Genomic DNA, 19,666 nt, shown 5'->3' on the forward strand with positions numbered 1-19,666 from the left:
TCATCATTTTGATGTAATCAGGTCTTTAATCACGGTAACGGCTTCTAGGTCGGCTGACAAAGTTGTGTGATGAGGAAAATCGTAAAAACCTATTTGCAAACCGACCCGTGCACACATACACCCGGCACTGCTTGAGCACTGGCATTGTCAAACTCTATTACAAGACACTGGAAGAAAGCCGCAGTGGGAATGTCAATGAACAAACAGCAGGGCTGGCTTCTCTCACACTTTCACTGAATTTACAATTACAAGCCTCGACTTTGTAAAAGTGTATGAGCTTGTATTTAATGGTTGTATCAGGTTTCTCCTGACCCCGATGTGTCGGCTCAACACACTGAAGCTATCATGTCAAATTCACCCTGTTTCTTTTTCTTTGACTTGACTGTGTGAAGAAGCAGAGCAAAGATGGTTCTCCCTCCCTCTCTCCCCTCCTGCCATCCTTTCTCTCTTTCACTCTCTTTCTTTCCTTCTTTCTTTCTTTCTCTCTCTCCGTCTCCATCCTTCTCCCTTACTCGCTTTCTCTCTGGAAATCGATGCAAAATGCTTTATAAAAAACCAATACTCATCTCCCTGTTTTGCCCGAGGTGTTCCTTTCTCATATGGTCTTGCAATTCTTCCAGCTAGAATTTCACCATACCCCTCCAGGCTAACTCTGTTTTTCATCTCCACTTTTTTAAAAAGCAATTAAAATGCTGCCTGTTTTTCTTTTTCTTTCCCTCTCTTCCACTCCCTTCACTCTCTCTCTCTCTTTCTCTGTTGGTCTCCTCATTTTTTCCCTTTCAGTTAAATCCCTGAATTGGAGGGGGGGTGTTTTTAACAGGTAGGGAAGGGGAAAGGGTGTGTGTGTGTGTATGTGTGTGTGTGTGCGTGTGTAGGGGGTGATACAAAGAGAAATTAAGAGGAAAGACACACAAACAGACAGGCCAAAAGAGAAGCAGACTGACGGGGAGAGAGAAGAGAGGGAAAGATAGGGAGAACTAGACAAAGAAATCAGATGAGGGAAAACACAGCGAACAGAAGGAAAGAGGGAGAGAAGGAAAAGAGGCAGAGAAACAAACAGAATATGAGCGGAAGACACAGAGAGATGGAGAGAGTGGGAGAAGAAAAAAAAGCTATGACAGAACTCCATGGAAATACAGAGAGAAAAAGTCAGAGAGAGGGAGGGAGGTGGTGGGTGTGGGAGGTTATCAAGGACAGGAACAGCTCAGATCTCACCACCCCAGCGGTGCCAAGTGAGGGCAGGCAGCGGGGCAGTAGGTGGGCAATATCTGGCAGGATCCTCGCTGCAGCAGCTACAGCCGCCCAGCTGCCAGAGACGTGTCTGCAGGAGGTGGGAGGGGGGATACAGTGCAGGTACCACTGATTCTACAAGAACTGATGCTTATCTGGGAACTCCAACACTAATGGACGCCTAATAAACACAAGACACCCAGCAGCTTCCTGCAAAGTGAACCAAACAGGTATGAGTGTGTCCAGTCTGACATCAAGGGCTGCCCACAATAGCTTTTGAGTAGGGGGAGTCTGAAGTTAGAAACCAGATCGCTGCTGCGCCTGGCTCTGATTCACTCAGTCCTGCCTAAAGACTCTGTTTAAACCAGTGATTCTCAAAAAGCTCTCAAACAGTATTTGACAAAAGTTTCAAAACATGCATTTATAATTTTGCTGAATATTATGACTTAAAGAGAATATATGGCAATGACTGTTCAAATCAGATGTCAAAATAACTCTCAATACCTTTACTGAGCACATTTCAATATTAAATCAGCAACCAAAAATCCTCTAACATGTTTCTCTTGGAATTAAAGTCATCATGAAGGGCTCTGTTGCCTCATAAAGTGACTATATGAGTGCTTTAACAGTACATCCTCACTCATAGTCACAATATGTGTTGCTAATAATCACAATGTTTATCTGCAGTTCGTGAAAACATTTTATCTCTTATTTTGGAGCTACATAACTTGACTGTTCCCTCGCAAGAGCGACAATTAACTCTCATTATTATTTCATGTAAAGTGATTAAAACTTAAAGTCTTATCAAACAGCTAATTTTACTTTAGATCATGGCGATGTGTTAGTGCCATGAATCCTCTTTAAAACAGCACAAAACACTTGAGGCCTAACAATGAAATAGAATAAAAATGAAGGGAAGTACAGCAAATGCTAACTGTAAATGTTGAGATATTGTTTGCTGTGTTAATTACGGAGATTTCAGCTCCGAGAAAAAAGTTAGACACAGGTGAGCACTGAAAAAGAGCGCGGGGGCCAGCACAGATCTATCGTCTCTTGACCCAGAAGACTCGTCTTCAAAGAGAAAAATGTCCAGTGGTCCTTTCAAAATAGTTTCCTTGTCTCTGGAACATTTCCCCTAATTTCCTCAGCTTCTGTTCAAGTGACTGCTGAGACTGTCCTCTCTGAGAGCTACACAGAGTGTGCATCAATGTTTCATGACCCCTGTCCCTTAATATGGCCCACACAGAAGAAGATGAATAACCACACATTAGTTACTAGACTAACTTTCTCTTGGCATGCTACATTATTTAGAGGCCAATCTATTAAAAGTAATCATCAACTTTAAACTCTTTAACCCGGCTCTGTTAGTCGTCACGTTTTTTTCAGTTTTGCCGGCGTGCCCTACTCGACCGGACACAGCCGAACGCAGCATATGCGGCTATGCCAGTGTAATTGTTTTGCTTTCTGCTGTCAGCCATTATCCTAATTCACACAAAAGGGCCCCTCCTTCCACTGGCTCCAGTGGAAAGTGGAGCCCTGAGGCCAACTGTACACTGAGGAGGCTGGGAGAGAGAAAGAGAGACACACAGTGAGTGTATGCATGTGTGCGTGTGATTCAGAGTGAGAAAGACACAGAAAGAGACACGGAGAGAGAGAAAGAGAGGGAGAGTGAGCAAAGGAGCATGTGTGAAAAAGAAAGAGAGAGAGGAAAGAGCACTCCAACCAACACTCACGCTGGTATCCGGTCTTTACTCTCACTGTAAAAACACTGTTTGGGTGCTCTGACATGACTCTGTGCTACAATTGCACGGTGCCCCGTGTGTCTCCCCCTATGAATAACTTCTTTGTAACGTGTAAAGCTGCACCAGATCATAAAAAAAAAATATAGAAACACAAACACCAAATGAAAATTACAAAGAAAAAACAGTGCTGTGACTATCTACAACTAGCTGCAATGTGTTTAAAGCAAATAAAAATCTCAGTTCACCGTCCAACAGCTTCAGATTTGTCAAGATCAGAATAACATCAGCACATTTGATTTAAAAAAAACAAAACACTCTTGTCTTGTGGCCTTTGGATAAACCCAATATACATAACACCAAAGCAGTGGGCCAAAAAAAGCATCTTAACAAAAACAATCATAAACTCTTGTCTGGGATGAGCTTTATTTTTTACACGTCAGGGATAAAGGGAGAGTTGTCAGGGATTTCCTGTCAGAATGAATATCAAGACTTTATTACCAAGGGATTATGTGGATTGTTTCCTGTAGCCAATTTGGCAGATTTTCTAACAACCTGGTGAATGTTTACCTTGGCCCACATGGGACTCTGTCAGCTGACGCAGAGCTGTATAATGTAATGAATGACACAGTGCATTAGAGGAAGAAGCAAGGGGGCCTAAAACATGCCATAGTTTTAAAGGGCATGAATTCATAGAGTAAGAACAGCAATATTTTAGATTGCTAACTTGGGTTGGTGGTGTCACCTTGCTTGTGGATGAGCTAAAAACGTGAATAAAGTGGGAGGGTGGATTACCAGCAGCTCTACCACAATCTGAATCATCATGACTAAATCTTACAATGGAAAAGCTTAAAAAAATAAAAAATGTTTGCTTTATGAGAGAATCAGATGCCAGAAAGAACAGGAGTTCCTTTCTTTTTCCTGTCCACGCAAATATTCAGTAAGATGTACGACTTGACATTTTAAAGTTTGACTGCAGTGCAAGCTAGGTTGTTTGAAAATTATTTGAAAATTATAAGAATGATTATCTCACAAAATAACCCCTGTTCCTGAACATGAATAATAACTATCGATAAGATGTAAGGGTGGTAAACCCTGGTTGTAAAAAAAGCCAAGAAAATCAACATGTAACACCAATGAGCCAGACCCACATCAGCTGTGATGACAGGAATCCGAACATTTACGTCATTGTTTTTTTCCTGCAAGGATTCCTGTCAGCACCCTGATCTACTGACCACAAAAAAATAAGGAGGTGAAAGGAGGTGTAGTGCACACGGATATGTTTGTGTGCTGTGTTAATTCATACTACATACCCCGAGTCAAATCAGAATTGAAACATGTGAAAGCAACTGCACTTGCCAGCTTGACAGCAGCTGAATTTTCAAACCCAACTACAGTGTGAAAGGAGATGAAAATAAAAGCCTTGCAGGTGTTTAATAAACAATTAAAATAATCACGACTAAAAACAAACAAAAGCAATCAAATTCATCGTTTTAAAGCCACGAGAGTTAAGAAATAATGAAGGGGAGAGAAATACCCCCACTTGGTTTGAAAATATATTAAACTGGTAGCCTCTGAGGGCAATTGTATGGTATGGAAGTTGCAGTGCAGTTGTCCTAATGCCAGGCAGCTAAATGACTTGTTAACAGCATAAATCCAATTAGACTTAATTAAGACAAACACCAGTCAAATAATTTAATATTTGATTTAATGACCAAAATGCAAAATTAAGCTGTTAAATAGAGATATAAGCTGATTGAAATCTACTTGAAGATTTAATTAGGAAAAGATCCCCATTGTAAGGTAGAATGAGAGACTTCAAATTCATAATGGTGTCACATTAAAAACAAAAGCAGCAAGATGCAAATCAGCTCACTCTTCAACATGCCAGTAATGCCTTAATATTGATTTTCTATAAATGAGAAAAATAGTTAATAAACTATCTCCAGCAATGAGGCAAACGCATGTGAGAGAAAAAGCCAGCTTGGTGTCTTACCTTGAGTCTGGGTATTTGGTGAGGGTCGCCAGGCTGCTGGTGTACATGTGTCCCCCGACATCGATGTGCACCGGGGCGTTCGCCTTGGTCAGCTGAGCCGGCAGAGGGATCCCCTGAGCGGCCAGAGGAGAGACCGGGGACCGGGTCAGAGACAGCCGTGACATGCTTCTTCCCTCCTGAAAACAAGTGTACAGAAAAGCCATGGGAGCAGAGGTAAAGCTAAAAAAACAAAACACCACAGTGATCCTACACCGGGAAGCAGATAGTATCCTCTCTGAATGGTATCAGATCACTTCCATGTCTGTCTGGTCGCATATTTAGCCTGGAAATTATTGCCACCGCTCTAATTAAGTATGTTTGCATCTTTTCATGCAGCACCGGAGGCGAGGATAGGAGGATGCTTATTAGAGAACCGGGGTGAGAGAGACAGAGGAAGAGAGAGAGAGAGATGGACAGATAGAAAGACAGAGAGAGGGAGGGAGGAATGCTAGGTGTCAGCCTCCAGGGGAATAAAACAAACTGCTGCTGCAATATTCTAATTAAAGGTCGCCTTATGTGTTAGACGTGATGCGCCCAGACACACCAACCACCAATCTGAGAGCAAGGAAAACACGGAGGGGAGGGAGGGGGGCAACTTTTTTTTCTCGTCGCACACATACATTCAAAACAAAAGATTAATGTGATGGCTTGTCATGTAACTACAGATACGCGTGACTTGTGTTGTTTAAGCTGTATGGCACCGAACATGCGTAAAAGCGCAACGAAAGCATCTCCCCTGCTGTCCACAGTAACAGGCCAAACCACGAAGTACCCCACTCCATATGTGCGATGACTCAAGGTCAGAATAATGTTTTTAAAAAATGTACAAAAGAATAAAAAGCTCACTATCTACGTGCCACTTTATTCAGATGCGGGAGTGCGGAGGCGCAGATTTAGGAGAGCTGACTCCAGAGCAGTCTGGTGCACTCCGGGGTCAGCAGCTGAGTTTGATTGGCTGTTAAAATGTTTGAGGAAAATATTTTTAATTCACTTCGATACGCCGCCGTTTGCTTCTCTCCTGCTTCTGGAGGAGCGGATCTCCAATTTACTGGTGCGTAATTTGTTTGCCAACAGCTGCAGGTAACCCACCTAACCTCAGACTGGCCACACTGTAATGTGACTCTTGTGTGTTAGAAAGTCATAGCACAAATCAAAGATAAATGTAATGACATTTTTTATGTCGTCCATAACGATCACTGACTAAAGGTCACAGTTTGCCCGCTTTATCATTACTCATCTGTTCCCCTGGAGGCTCCGGTTGAAATAAAGACCTCTCCTGACGCAATTTAGAACAAAACTTTACTTGGAGCTCCACAGCACAACTACATTGCTGGGTTTAAACAGATCGAGATAATACCATTTCACCCTCCAGTAGATCAACACAGTTTATCAGTTGTAGTTGTTGCACATATGGGCTGTTTTACTGTCATGGCTGGTAAACTGGAGGCCGTTGTGAAAGGCCAGATCAGGCCCTCGGCTCTGAAAGAAGCGCCTTTGGGCACAAAACGAGACTGGAGCTTTTTATTTTTTTTCTCAGGGTGTTGCCCGGCTCACAGCAGTATCATGTTCGTTTAATACGATTACATGAGGACGGGATTACATTTCAAATCCCAGGAAAAGGAGGAAAAAAAACTTGGAAAGACTTGAGAAGTTTGAGGTACATCCATACCGGCCTGTCCCACCGCCGGTTATACACACACACACACACACACACACACACACACACACACACACACACACACACACACACTCCCTCTCTCTCTGTCAACCAATCAATTAACCAATTAAATTACGATATACGTGAACAAGGAGCAAATGGAAAGAAATAGACCCATGAATCTCACAATCAATCACAATTTCAATCATTTCATCATTCTGTCTCTATTGATTACTCACTCTCTCTATCTCCCCCACACACACTCACACACACACATAGACCACATATGATAAATTCCTCCACAAAATCACGGCAGCTGTAAAGGCATCAACTTTCCCCTCAGAGCTGCTGTGCTTCAGCCTCCCTCCGCCGACACTGCTCAAGCGTCGTGCCCAAATTCGCACTTATGACATCCACATGAACATAATCCTGATAGCCCCCGATTAAAATAACCATAATACAGACACTGAACCGTTGGTAGCGATCCGATACAACATCCCACTCCACACGAACACTACAAGCCTGTGCCCTCTGCCTTTAATTCTACCAAATGCTCAACATGGCGTCTTATTCCTGCTGTACAATTAAAACCATAATCCCGACACGTGTAATTCATCAGCCGCTTGATAAAACCCACACGTGTAAACTATCCAGTGTGTGAGAAAAGAAGGGGAAAACCTCTGTAGGTCAAGCGGTATCCACGTTACTCTTAAGCAACCAGCTCGACTACTATACTCTTGGAAAACTGTACAGACTGAAGCTGCACTGTGCGTAAAAACATTGGATTCTGTAATATTAAATTTTTCACCCTACCGTTTCAAACATTGTAGGGCATCCAGAGGAAATCCGTGCCGGAGGTCAGTCCCAGCTGCTGTCCGCGTAACCCCCAAAATTTTCAAATAATTTCTCCAAATGCCCCCGAGTATGTGGTACAACTACACCGCCATCCAGCTCCAGCACGAACCTATAGTGCCGCACGGAAAAGCCAAGTGTTTGCTCCGTATCCCACACAAAACTGCTTTTTAAAAGACAGTACTAGGCTGTGGTCGGGATGGACTGCTTGCAAAGAGTCTCTGTGGCTTTAAAGGCTCTATTGCAAGGCTGGCTCGACCTGTCCTCACCAAGCTTCTTTGTACCAAAGCGCACAGGAAGCGTCCTTACCTTGAACATAGATGAGATGATCTCCTTCCCCTTCTCTGCTCTTATTTGGATACGCGTAAAAAATGTGCGCTCTTGTTGGAATCCTGCTTCGTATTTCGGCTTCTTGTCTGCTTTTTTGTGCCTAAATGAAACTGCCCCTGTGGTTTGTTATGAGAAGAAGAAAGCCAATAATCCGTCTCTAAATAACAGAGCAGAGCTAAAAAAGAAAATTCTTGCTCCGGGCAGCCCAAGCGCCTCTGGGCCAGGGATTAGGCTACAATTAGCTCAACTCCACTCTCTCGCCCAGGCAATTTTCTCAAGGAAGAAAACGTGATACCCCCCTATTCGCGAAATTATGACTGCACAGATATAATAACTTATCTATTTTTTTCCCGGCTAAAGTAGACCGTTCCCCTTAACGGTGTGAAGTTGTGATTTAGAGGGGGCAGGAAACCTAACAGGCAACTGCCGCTCAATAGATTTAGAACAGCAAAAAGCAGATTTTAATCATTGTCATTTCGTCTGATGTAATAGTTCCCCAGGCAGTTCCAGCTAGTAGGCATTCATTTCCATCTCCATCTCTAGCCTGAATCTAAAGTTTAAAGCCAGGCGAGCTGCCATAGTCCTTCACTCAGGCAACATGCAATAAAGGCGCAGTAACTTGTTGATAAAGTCCCAGTAGAAAAATATGTTGAAAATGAAGAGATATCCTTGAACCAATATCTTTCATGCGGCGATTTTTCCCCGTGTCCCCGCTCTCTCTTTCACTCCCTCTCTCTCTCTCCCTTGCCTTAATGTCTGGAGTTGTAACGCCAAATTTCCTGCAGGCCATTAAAATCAAATGACGTCTATGGACATGCATGCATGCTGCTGCAGAAAGCGCCCTCACAACCTGCCTGCAGCCAAATGCGCCATTTCAATTATAGCGCAGGGCTTAGATGGAGATATCTGCCCAGAACACCCCCCTCTCTTCACTCTCCAATGAAAGCAGGAAGCCTGCAGACTTTTTTGGGGGGGTAAAATAAGATTCTGGATGATTGTTGGTATTATTACAACACATATAAAGACAATGCAGGTGATGAGGCGCTAAAGTAGTGCGCCAATTTTGCACCGAGTGAACGGGAAGGAGAGAGTCAAGCAGGTGCTCACACCAAGGAGACGATTATTTATTTATTTGCATGTTTGTTTATTTGCGGGTAAATAACTGTGAATAATTGATACAACATTGAGCCCAGTAATTACTCTGTACCAGCATCCTGACAGCGGTGTGATGTTCGTTTCTTGATATTTGGCGCCAACCAGTGTAAGAACTTATTATTGGTCCACAGAAAATATAGTCTCACTTTTTGGGAACATTTTCTATTGTGTGTCACCCTGACGACAAAACATAATTTCTTATTGATCATATGGAACTTTAAATTATACTTTTTAAAAAATCTGGCATCTGGTACGCTCCCATAAGATCTCATTTGACTTACAGTGTCTTCCCACAGCTCATCTTTGCATAAAGTAAGTATAAAGTGACAAGTATTTAAAAAAGAAATAAAATAGTTATGCTGGTGATTTGACAGCAGGACTGCTGGGAGAATGCGTCTCCCCTCCAAGCGGGCCAAGTCTTCATAATTAGACAGACCTCAGCGCGCCTCAGAGCGATCCCATCTCCCCCTCTGGCACAGATCTGTTGTTTCCAGAGGTACAAACTGGAGGGGAAACTGGATTTTTTTTCTCATTAAAGGAAACAAGCCCGGAGTTAGTTCAATTACATGAAGTATGCAGGGATGTTGTAAATTTAAAGATTTAAATAGCTTACAAAGTGGCCCCGGGCCCCATCAGTTAATTTCCTTAATTTATGGATTTTAGCGAAGTGTCTATGTCGAAGGGAAGAAGTAGGTCATCTTGAGGATTTGCATGCTGCTTGGAGATTTCACAACAGATCCAAACATTTGCCCTCCTGACCAGCATCAGCAGGTGAAAGGACACTCCGAGCTTTTTATCTCTATTAGTGACACAAACACATCGCCATGAATCCAAAACACATTACCTTTTTTTCTTATTAAGAAAAAAAATGCAGATCTGATTATTATATTTGACCCAAGTAATGAGATTATTGATGTTTGGTGTCCCTGGTGCACCCAGAAACAGAGATAACAGCTCTGTTCTAGTTTTCATTAAAGGATTGTTCCACTAAATTTCCCCACAATTTCCAAATGTTTGCCTTTCTTTAATAAATGTCAAATCTATATATATTTTTAATTTTTGGCGTTGGATGTTTAAGGTACAGTAAGAAAGATTAAACAGCATACATGAAAGGAACAACTGAAAATCAGTCAAAGTCTCCTTCAGACATCATATGTTAATGAAGTGTATGAATTAATGCATGACCCTATACGAATAATAACTTTGCCTGTAGGTTCAAAAGCAGGTGCTATTAGTGGCGTTGCCTACAGTGTCACAGAGGAGGACAATATTGTGCCTTTCCCTCGGAGTTAAGCTTTTTCCTTTAACCAGAGGATATAGCTTTTTAACATATACTGTATGAGTTACTCTTTAGTAACAGCATATAGCAGCATTTAGGATAACTGGTGCTATGTTCTACACGGAAATCCTCAAAAATATTCCTTCACCACGTTTACTGTGACAGATTATGGAGTGATCTTTTGATAAAACACACATTCACAACATTATTTTGCCACATTCATTTATTTTAAACACATTTTAAACCCTTAATGAGGCTTAAAAGCAGTGGTTTGTTGAGCTTAATGTGTTCTTCTGTGTCTGTGTCTTTTGGGAAATACAGGTTGCACAACCAGGTCAGGGCCCCACACTAAGGGATCAATACATTCTGCTTTCTCTATGTGAATATATAATAATGCTGGATCACACCAAGTTGGGACATAGTACCATCTGCTGGTTAGCAACAACACTGTGCATAAACGGTCATACTGGGAGACCACTGTGCTATATATGGATGCACTCATATAATTCATAGGTCAAGGTTGGTAGAAGATTGTTAAGTCTGGGGTTAAAGGGTTGGCTGGATTACTGCGTGGGCATACCAGGCAAAGGCCCAGGGGCCCAACTCAAATGAACACATACTGACCATGAAAATGAAATGACCACAAGAAGATGCACAGGAACTGCAAAGAGACAAAATAACTACAAAAGGGGCAAATTAACCACAAAGAGACACAAAACTACCAAAAAGACACAAAGTTACCCAAATGAGACACAGAATGACCTCAAAGAGACACAAAACTACAAAAAGATGCATAAAGACTACAAAGAGATCAAGGTTAGAAATTGAATTCTTTGTTCACCTACCACTGTCACCAGTGGATTCAAAAATACTCCAGCCACTCATTAGATTACCATTGTTTTTTTTTTGGCTGGTGAGTGAAGCAAATGTAGCGACCACTTAAATATTTTAACAGCATTTGGCTGGTGTCTAGTGCTGATTTCCAAACCTGAATGAGACACAAAATAACAATGAAAAAGAGACAAAATCACCAAAGAGTCTGTGTTTCTTGTTCCTATATAGGAGAGGTAGTGGGGGCTCTTGCATATCTGTGCCCAGGGGCCCACTGTCTGGTAATCCGCCCATGGTTAAAGGTTAAGTTCCCACCTGGGGCCAAATGTTCTTAAAAACATCTCTTTGCTGGTGCTTGTGAGGCCTTTTAGTGGCCCAGAATGGCATCTGTCACCATTCCTGTGCTATCACTAAATAAATAACATACTGCTTTATTGTAATCTTTCTGTGATCATCCTTTCCATAATCATCTTCATGTTTTTCTCTTAAACTCTAAAATTAAGGTGATTTCCATTAAAGCCTTGAGGTCATCTGGCTGATGGATGTCTTCAATGTGATCCACATAACCCAGGTCACCTGCACACTGTACTTACGCACTGAGGTGAAACAGTAGACACAATACAGTCACATCCACCCTTCTAAATGCGGGCATTTGCAAAAATCTCTTTCAAGCATTTCACATCAGATCAACACTCCTGCTTTCCCCACTGGCATGTGGAGAAAGTTTGAAAAGAACATTCAGAACTTGCTTTTAGTAATCTGCATGCCTTGTGGAGCCCGGTTGCTGTCAATCGCTCCGTTCTTCCAGCCATTTGACATTCTGCTTGATGTTGGTGTGTGTCTGAGGTGCAGCAGCGACACTTATTGTTCGTTATTTCAGAGAGAGAGAGAGAAAGAGAGAGAGAGAGAGAGAGAGAGAGAGAGAGAGAGAGAGAGAGAGAGGGGGTAAGAGGGTGTCAGTTTATTAATAGAACGTGTGGGGTTGTGTTGCACACAAACACCTAACAAGCACAGCACAGAATTCCCTCAAGTGCTTAATGCCAGCAATTAAGTTTCCGAAAAAGCTGAGCACAAAGAGAGTATGTTCTTTCTGTGTACTTCTGAGAGTTGCTGTTATGAGCCAATTTGCACTTTTACAGGTAAAACTGTGATGACCCTGATGCTGTCAAGTTATCTCTTTGATTCAATCACATTATCATGCAACTGGTGGAGACATTTAGTACATATTATACAGGCTGAAATAGGCTGATTACCCCTAACAGATGTTCAAAAAAGCAGTAGACCATGTCACAGTTTGCATACCAGAATGCAGTAGTGGAAAGTGACTTCGTACATCTACTCGAGTACTGCAGAAAATTTCAAATTTAAGGTGCTTTACTTAGTATTCCTTACTTAGTACTATAGAGCAGTGGTTCCCAACTGGTCCAGCCATGGGACCCAGATTTCTCCTTAGTCATCAGTCTAAGGTCCACACAGCTTAATATATTCAGTGTCAAACTTGTGTTTTGCCATGTCGTCAAGCTAGTTTTCTGTCTCCGTCAAGGAGCAACGCATTTTCATTCCAACTTCATCACATATTGATGTTTTGGTCATGGACTCTCCACGTCCACATACAATGTGCAAGTGAGTGTGTTGGGTGTTGACGTTCTTGGACACCGTGTCAAGTCCTGCCTGTTACATGCATTGTCGTCTTTCAAAATACACTTCCGTTTTCACAGGAAATAAACGCACTACATCGGTACAACACAACAAATTGACATTTTACCCCTTCAACATCAAACACACATGGTTGGGTTTAGGAGAAAAGAACAGGGTTTGGCTTTAGAATCTTACGGGACACAAACACCACTCTCTGGGTGAAAGTCATGGTTTGTTGGACCCATCCACCACCTCCTGCCTGCCCCACTTGGACTATCGCCACCTTAACTTTCCTCCTTGTCCTGCTGCGTTTCCCCCTTACGCCGCTGGGTGCCGTTAAACTATAAAGGTAACTGGCCACGTATCATGCCGACATTAAAAGATGTCTTAGGAGACTTCGGAGTGAGACCAGGCTCCAAGGAGCTGTCTGTTTGTCACTCACTCTACAGCAAGAAACATCACTTCATATTAACAGCTCTGTGCAAGAAATTCACTGTACTTCAACATAAAGTGTTTTACTTACAAAGTTGAAACATCTGCAAGTCACTTGTGGTCCATTCAGAACGGACCCGTGACACGCTTTTGGACCATGACCCACGAGTTGGGAACCACTGCTATAGAGTAAATACATCTCATGCCAAGCTTTATTTCTATCCATCACATTAGGAAATGCTAATATTACATCACTACATCATTGTAAAATGTGGTCCTGGTGACCAATTGTAGCAGGACTTACTGCAGAGGTGGTTTTGAGTATTTTGTATGGTGTTTATCTGTCTATCTGTCTGTCTGTCTGTCTGTGAGCAGATTTTGTCAGTGCAATATAATCGCAACCACGATTAAAACTAAAACCACTGACTAAAGTGGTTTTACATAACAATTCAGTGTTTATCTTCTGCAGTATGGCATGTCGCAGATGGGCTGCTTGCCCAGCACCTGTGTGCTCACCCTTTTCTCTGATGTCTTAATGTGCGCTCACCTTATTTCTGACGTTAAGGAGTCTTCACATAATTCAGCTCCTTGTAAAAACCTACTGAACAATGAACACTGAAGGAAATCTAACCTGGAAAATTTTGAGCTGATTGAAATCTGCAGCCCTCACCATTATATTCCTATTCTGATGTGAAAATGTGGAAATGTGAATAGCCCCATCTAGGGAAGATGTTTGGTTTGTCCATTCTGGGCTACTGTAGAAACATGGTGGTGCAACATGGCGATCTCCATAGACAAGGACCTGCTCCATATGTAGATATTAATAACTCATTCTTAGGTGATGAAAACACAACAGTTCTTATTTTCAGGTGATTATACACTGATGAAAACATACTTATTATATCATATTTCATTTCTGCCAATATAACTCTTTAGATTCTACACACTGGGTCTTTAAGTAACTTTTCACTGCAGAGCTTTTATGTTCTGTAACGCAGTATTTTTACAATTTAGTTTTACCATTTTAATTTGAATAAAGGCTCTAAATACTTCCTCCACAACTGTTGCTATGTTGAAGTCTAAATTGTGAGCGGTTCAACCAATAAAGAATATTGTAAATAAATAAACCATATGCCTAAGGGTGTAATATAATCAGTATTATTATTTAAGTATTTTTATTAAAAAGAATGAAATATCTAAATAAATAAAATAAAATGAACAGATATTGTGTAGCAGAAATGTTATTCTTTCTTATTCCTTTACTTATCTCACATCCCCTTAAATGAACCTATACCTTTAACTCCTTGATAGATTTTATTCATTTTTGACTCAAACTAGAGTGAACATCTGCTTCAGATTCAGAATAACCATAATAAACTGATCATTACATGACTCTTATGGTCTTACAGAACATCATAATCTGGACCAGTCGTTGAGATTTGGCTAAAGAATTTCTTTTGCTGCCATCATGTGGTCTGAAGCTCTAATCACAGAATATATACAAGCTGTAAGTAACTCTTTGGTATCTGTGAAGAAGGCTTTCACATAATAGAGGCCTTTCTCATGTTTGGATGATGATAGCCACCACATTTCTGTTGACAGAGTTAAATTATGATGTGTGAATGTAAGGATACATTAAGAAAATGTTAAGAAATTAAACATTTTCTCTGTTTAGTCAGGGAGGGAGAGGTGATACAGTGGCTTTATTTTGTGTCTGTTGTATCCTTCACTTATTCTGAGTGCAATAACTCTGTGAAATTCTTACAAAAAAATCCTCTGAAATGTGTTATTGTGCTTCTGGCTCAAACCAGTCTTACACACATGCAGCATCATGCTTTGAGTGTGTGAACAGAGGAAAAATGGTCTTTTGCTTTTGTTGCTGCTACTATTTGGTTAGCAGTAACAACGTGAACAGTGCGATGTCTCCAATCACATCTGGTATGCATCACATACCATTCTCCCCACTCAACGTGCCTTGAGGGGAAGTCCCTGGCACTGCAGAGCACCCACAGTCCTCATTAGAGTGCATGTGTCATGATGGCATCAACCCGCAGCCTTGACTTATGCTTTATATTTACAGTCATCCATCACAACACTGTCAACACGACAGTCAGAAAACACGGATCTCTTCTTGAACGGTTTGAGCTGATCCGGCTCGTGTTTGTAACTCACGATACGTACAGCATCCTCAAGGGCCTTTTTTCCTGTCTGAAGCCATGTTGTTGAGACTAGTAATGGCCTGAGACTGAAACTGGAGTCCCTGTCCTTTTGTTGTGCTGAGCTCCCTAACAGCACAGAGGAGGGACAGGGTTTGATGTGTCTTCTGAAGGCCTGCTGCTTTGTCAACACTGAGGCCTCCGCACTGACACTATGGAAGCAGAGCGCCTCAGGGTGACAGGGAGGGGAGGGAAGGGTGGGTCACTGCACCCTGGTAAAAGAGAGAAAGAGAGACAGACAGAGGAAGAGAGAGAGAGAGAGAGAGAGAGAGAGAGAGAGAGAGGCGACGGGGGGAAGGGTGCCAGCTAGTGTGGCCAGCGCCCAAGGCTAGAGGAGAGTGCTCTGTGCAGCAGACTGCCTGATAGGGACTGAGGCTGCTGGCTGATGACATTTTATGGTCACAACATGCAATCCCACCCAAAATCCAGTTTTCATACACTGAACGGTAGTGTTTTTTTTTTTTTTTGTTACAGCCACACAAAGAATGACGCAGTTTTGCGTGTCATCATGTTCTTTGAGTTTTACTTCTTTTACAGTAAACAGAACAGTGGGTGGTAAAATAATCTCTAAACTCATACCATATGGAAGGATAATAGACTTTTTTTCAGATAGTTGCATAGCTTTTATTTAGCAAAAACAGGAGCTTAAAAATCGCTGTGCATAACTGCACGTATGAGCTTTTATTGGCACTTAATTCTGCAATGTAGACTGTTGTTTTTGATCAATTAAGGCACAAATTGCTGCTTAATAGATATGTTGAATATTTTCACTTAAAATTGTAGCTGGTTACTTTTATTAATATAAGCCTCTGTCATATTTGGTCATACTGTCACTATATCCTGACAGTAGTACATGACACAGATATATCTGTGAAAAGAAAAATCATGTTCCATTGCCTCCTCCCACTGCTTGCAAAGGCATGTGCAATAATCCATCATCCCTTAATGAAAACAACCAACCAGAGCTGAGCAGGTCGGCAGGTGGTGCTTGGTTTCTGTGGCCAGGTCACAAAATTTCTAATTTTACAGCTAAAGAGTACACTAAAATATGTTTCTGAAAACATTTGAGGGGAGAAACAGGCGATGCAGAATCAGAATCTTCTAGTTTAACAGTCTGACTGCCATTCATGAGCAGTGATTGACATGACTGACAGCTGTAGTAGAGACTCCTGGCTCTGACTGGGTGGTTTCATTGAGGTGCAGTAGACTTCTGTATTAGGAGGAGTCAGAGGAACTTTTTTTTCTCATAGATTATCATCAGTTTCATCAAATATGACAAAAAAAGATAAAAGTTACCAGCTGTAGCTATTATGCTACTTTATTCTTTAACTTGACTAAATTTCCCAATTGTACTTTTTATGCCACCACATTCATCTGAAACACATGGTTAACAGATATGTTTTTGACTAAGACTTTACAGAAAAAAACTATACAAAATTCAGCAATATAGCTACATTTATAAAATACAATACACTGTTAAAACTTTCCAACCTGGTTTATGACCTCTTATAAACAGTAGCATATGCAGTTCAACCAAAGAAACTTCATAGGAAGGAAAGATGAAAGACTAGAGCAGTGAATACTCTTCCTTTTTTCTCATTACTTTGCTTTTTCTTCTTTCCTAAAGCATTAATAACAACATGTCAGGATTTACCCAACTGAATTTCAACCAACTACAACAGTAAAATGCTACTTGATGCAACAGTATTGATGATATAAGTATGAAAACATATCAGTAACATTGGCCATTTTTCTACAGAACAAGATCTTTTACTTTTAATTGTTTAATTTTGCTGTTGACACTTTTACTGTCTTTTTCTTTTGTTTAAATACAAGACATTTCCTCGTAATGGTGCACTGATGTTGCTGTATTGACTTAAAGGTGCTGTCAGCAATTCTAATCTAATGCACTTTTTGTCAAATTCAGCAAACATCCTCTCACGATGTTTGTTTGTGCTAAAGAAAATCTGGTGTTCATACAGCCCTGGCTCTGTAAATGGGAAACAAATTAAGAAGTCACACAACATGATTCCAGCCAATCAGCAACAGGAGGCATTTGTGCTCGTGCACAGGACAGGGTAAACGCCATAGATGTAAAAAGAGAAAGACAATAGAGCCAGAGGGAGGCTGACGGACGGGGTATATTTGTTTGGGTGTTGAGTTCAAATAGAAACAATCTTTCCCCAGAATCGCTGACTCCACTTTTAAGTAAAATGTCTGAGTACTTTTTCCATCACTGATGTAATGTATCAGTGGTTGATATGATACAGTACCGCTTCATATGGCATTTATCTGCACCATTTCCGTATAACAACCAGAGCCAACATCTCAGTTTTTATTGCACTTGGTGTAACAGGCCTGTTAACTTATGATAAATCTGTTTCGTGCAGTGAATCAGAGTCTGGATGTGTTTGCCATCCTCCAGAGGGTAAGACAGAGCCGAAGCTGGGGCTTGCCAGAGGCACCGGTCTCTCGTGGGCTGGCCTGATGCTGGCTGAGAAGCCAGAGCCCCAGAGACATCGCGTTCTTTCACCAACACTTTGTGTTAAGTGGCCATAAGTAACACTGGGTTTCCATTGTGCATGAAACCAGATAGTTTATTCTCTCACAGATCATTATGGTGCACTTTTGTGTGTGTGTGTGTCTCAGTGTTGCACTCCCCTCTGTCTCAGCTCTGACCTCATCCTGTCAGTTTATACCTCTGATATGGAGCAGTACTCCTCTTCTGTGAAGCCACTGTGTAGACGACTAGCAAAGTACTGTCAGCCATGAGATAGTTTGGTTTGTCTGGAAGTATAAATTCAAGATTCAAAAGTCAGTTTCCTCTCATTCCTGTGTCTGTCCCCTTTCTTCATCTCTGTTTGAAGTGGAATTTTTTTCGCTGTTCAGTGGTGTGAGTATATCAAACACATATAAACTTTTATCCCAAACATGCCACATGCTATAGTTTCCTTCAATTAAAAATCATAAATGATTCAATAGTTGAGGCTGCATGAATCATAGCCATCTCAAGAGTGGAGAAAATATAGCAGGGTCGCCTGAAGTGACAAAACACTGAGAATTATCACCTGACTCTGCAGTTCCCTTCCAATACGAGGTGTTTTAGTTTCCTACATCTCATTGTTGGGCAAACATACAAGTCACTGAATCCTCCACAACAAGTTCCTGCAAGTGTTTCACAATAAAAGCCTATTTAGAAAATGCAGGGATTTGCTCAACCAAAATGTTAAGGGGCTTTTAATTTGAAAAAGGTACAGAAAGTGCTGAGTTTGAAATGACGGTGCAATGCATTAACTTTATCAAGGCAACGGGAGCGGATAAAAAGTAAAAATATAAAAACACGGAGGGCTTAATAAATAACCGACTGTTTATTATGTAGTCTGTTTCAAATGAAGCTGGTAGCCTCTGCAGTTGTGGTGAGTAAAAGCCACTATTTATTAATTTTCTTATACTGTCCTTCTCCATTATGAAGAAATAACATTGTTTGCTAGCTTGATGCTAATGGCAGTACACAGCAGGATGCTAAAGTGCCTCTGCTGTTTCACACCATCATTTTTCCCTTTTTACTCTGTGTGGTAACATCCCTAGAGGAAATATCAAAAAGGCTGGGCTGTTGTTGACGTACAGTTGTCTACGGCAGCAGATCACCCTGTGCTCCTATTGGTCAAAGTGACGGCTGTGACGGGAGCAATCGTTAACGACAAAAAAAAAATCAAACATGCTAGACTTTCTGTTGGAACGTCGTGAGGTGTCCCAGACGTGGCGTCGACTGTCGTTAACTATGACACGCTACACAAGATGAAACAATGGATTATTGTGCACGACACTCCTTGTCATTTACAATACATGCCGAAACCATACGTCGCTGCGTTGGACTAGAATTGGACTGATATCGTGTAGTGTGTACCAGGGATAAGTCATTAGTTCAAGGTCCACACAGCTTAATACATTAAGCCCCATACTTGCATTTGGCCATGTCGTTGAGCTAGTTTGCTGTCTCTGTCATGTAGCTGTCCTTTAGTCACTTATTCTACAGCAAGAAATGGTAGTTCATGCCATGCTGCATTCCTCCACCTCACAACATATTCAAACAAAAAGCAGAATAGAATAGAGTAGAATAGAATATATCTTTACTGTCCACAATGGGTGGAAATTTGTCTCACCAAACATAAAAGACATTGTAAAAAGCAGACAAATAATCAGTAAGACAAACATATAGAGCCATCACAAAACACTTAAACACATTAAATCAGCTCATTCTCTGTTGTTAAA

At 41.4% G+C, this 19,666-nt stretch overlaps 1 protein-coding gene across 2 annotated transcripts in view; it reads right to left on the bottom strand.

Annotated features, from left to right (window-relative positions):
• kctd15b (potassium channel tetramerization domain containing 15b) overlaps nucleotides 1-8,583 on the bottom strand; it is a 28,288-nt gene extending 19,705 nt beyond the window's left edge. The window contains exons 1-2 of one of the 2 annotated variants that reach the window (XM_033626855.2): nucleotides 7,823-8,583; nucleotides 4,966-5,141 (exon numbers count right to left, since the gene is read on the bottom strand). In XM_033626855.2, the coding sequence (XP_033482746.1) occupies nucleotides 4,966-5,141; nucleotides 7,823-7,831 (185 nt within the window). In that variant the 5' untranslated portion in view covers nucleotides 7,832-8,583. Of the gene's footprint in view, nucleotides 1-4,965; nucleotides 5,142-7,474; nucleotides 7,618-7,822 lie in introns of those variants that run through there. The other variant, XM_033626845.2, reaches the window with a different exon arrangement.
• Between the last annotated feature and the right edge of the window lie 11,083 nt (nucleotides 8,584-19,666).

This window comes from Epinephelus lanceolatus, chromosome 2 (genome assembly GCF_041903045.1).
Source record: "Epinephelus lanceolatus isolate andai-2023 chromosome 2, ASM4190304v1, whole genome shotgun sequence".
In the NCBI taxonomy this organism is placed as follows: Eukaryota; Metazoa; Chordata; class Actinopteri; order Perciformes; family Serranidae; genus Epinephelus; species Epinephelus lanceolatus.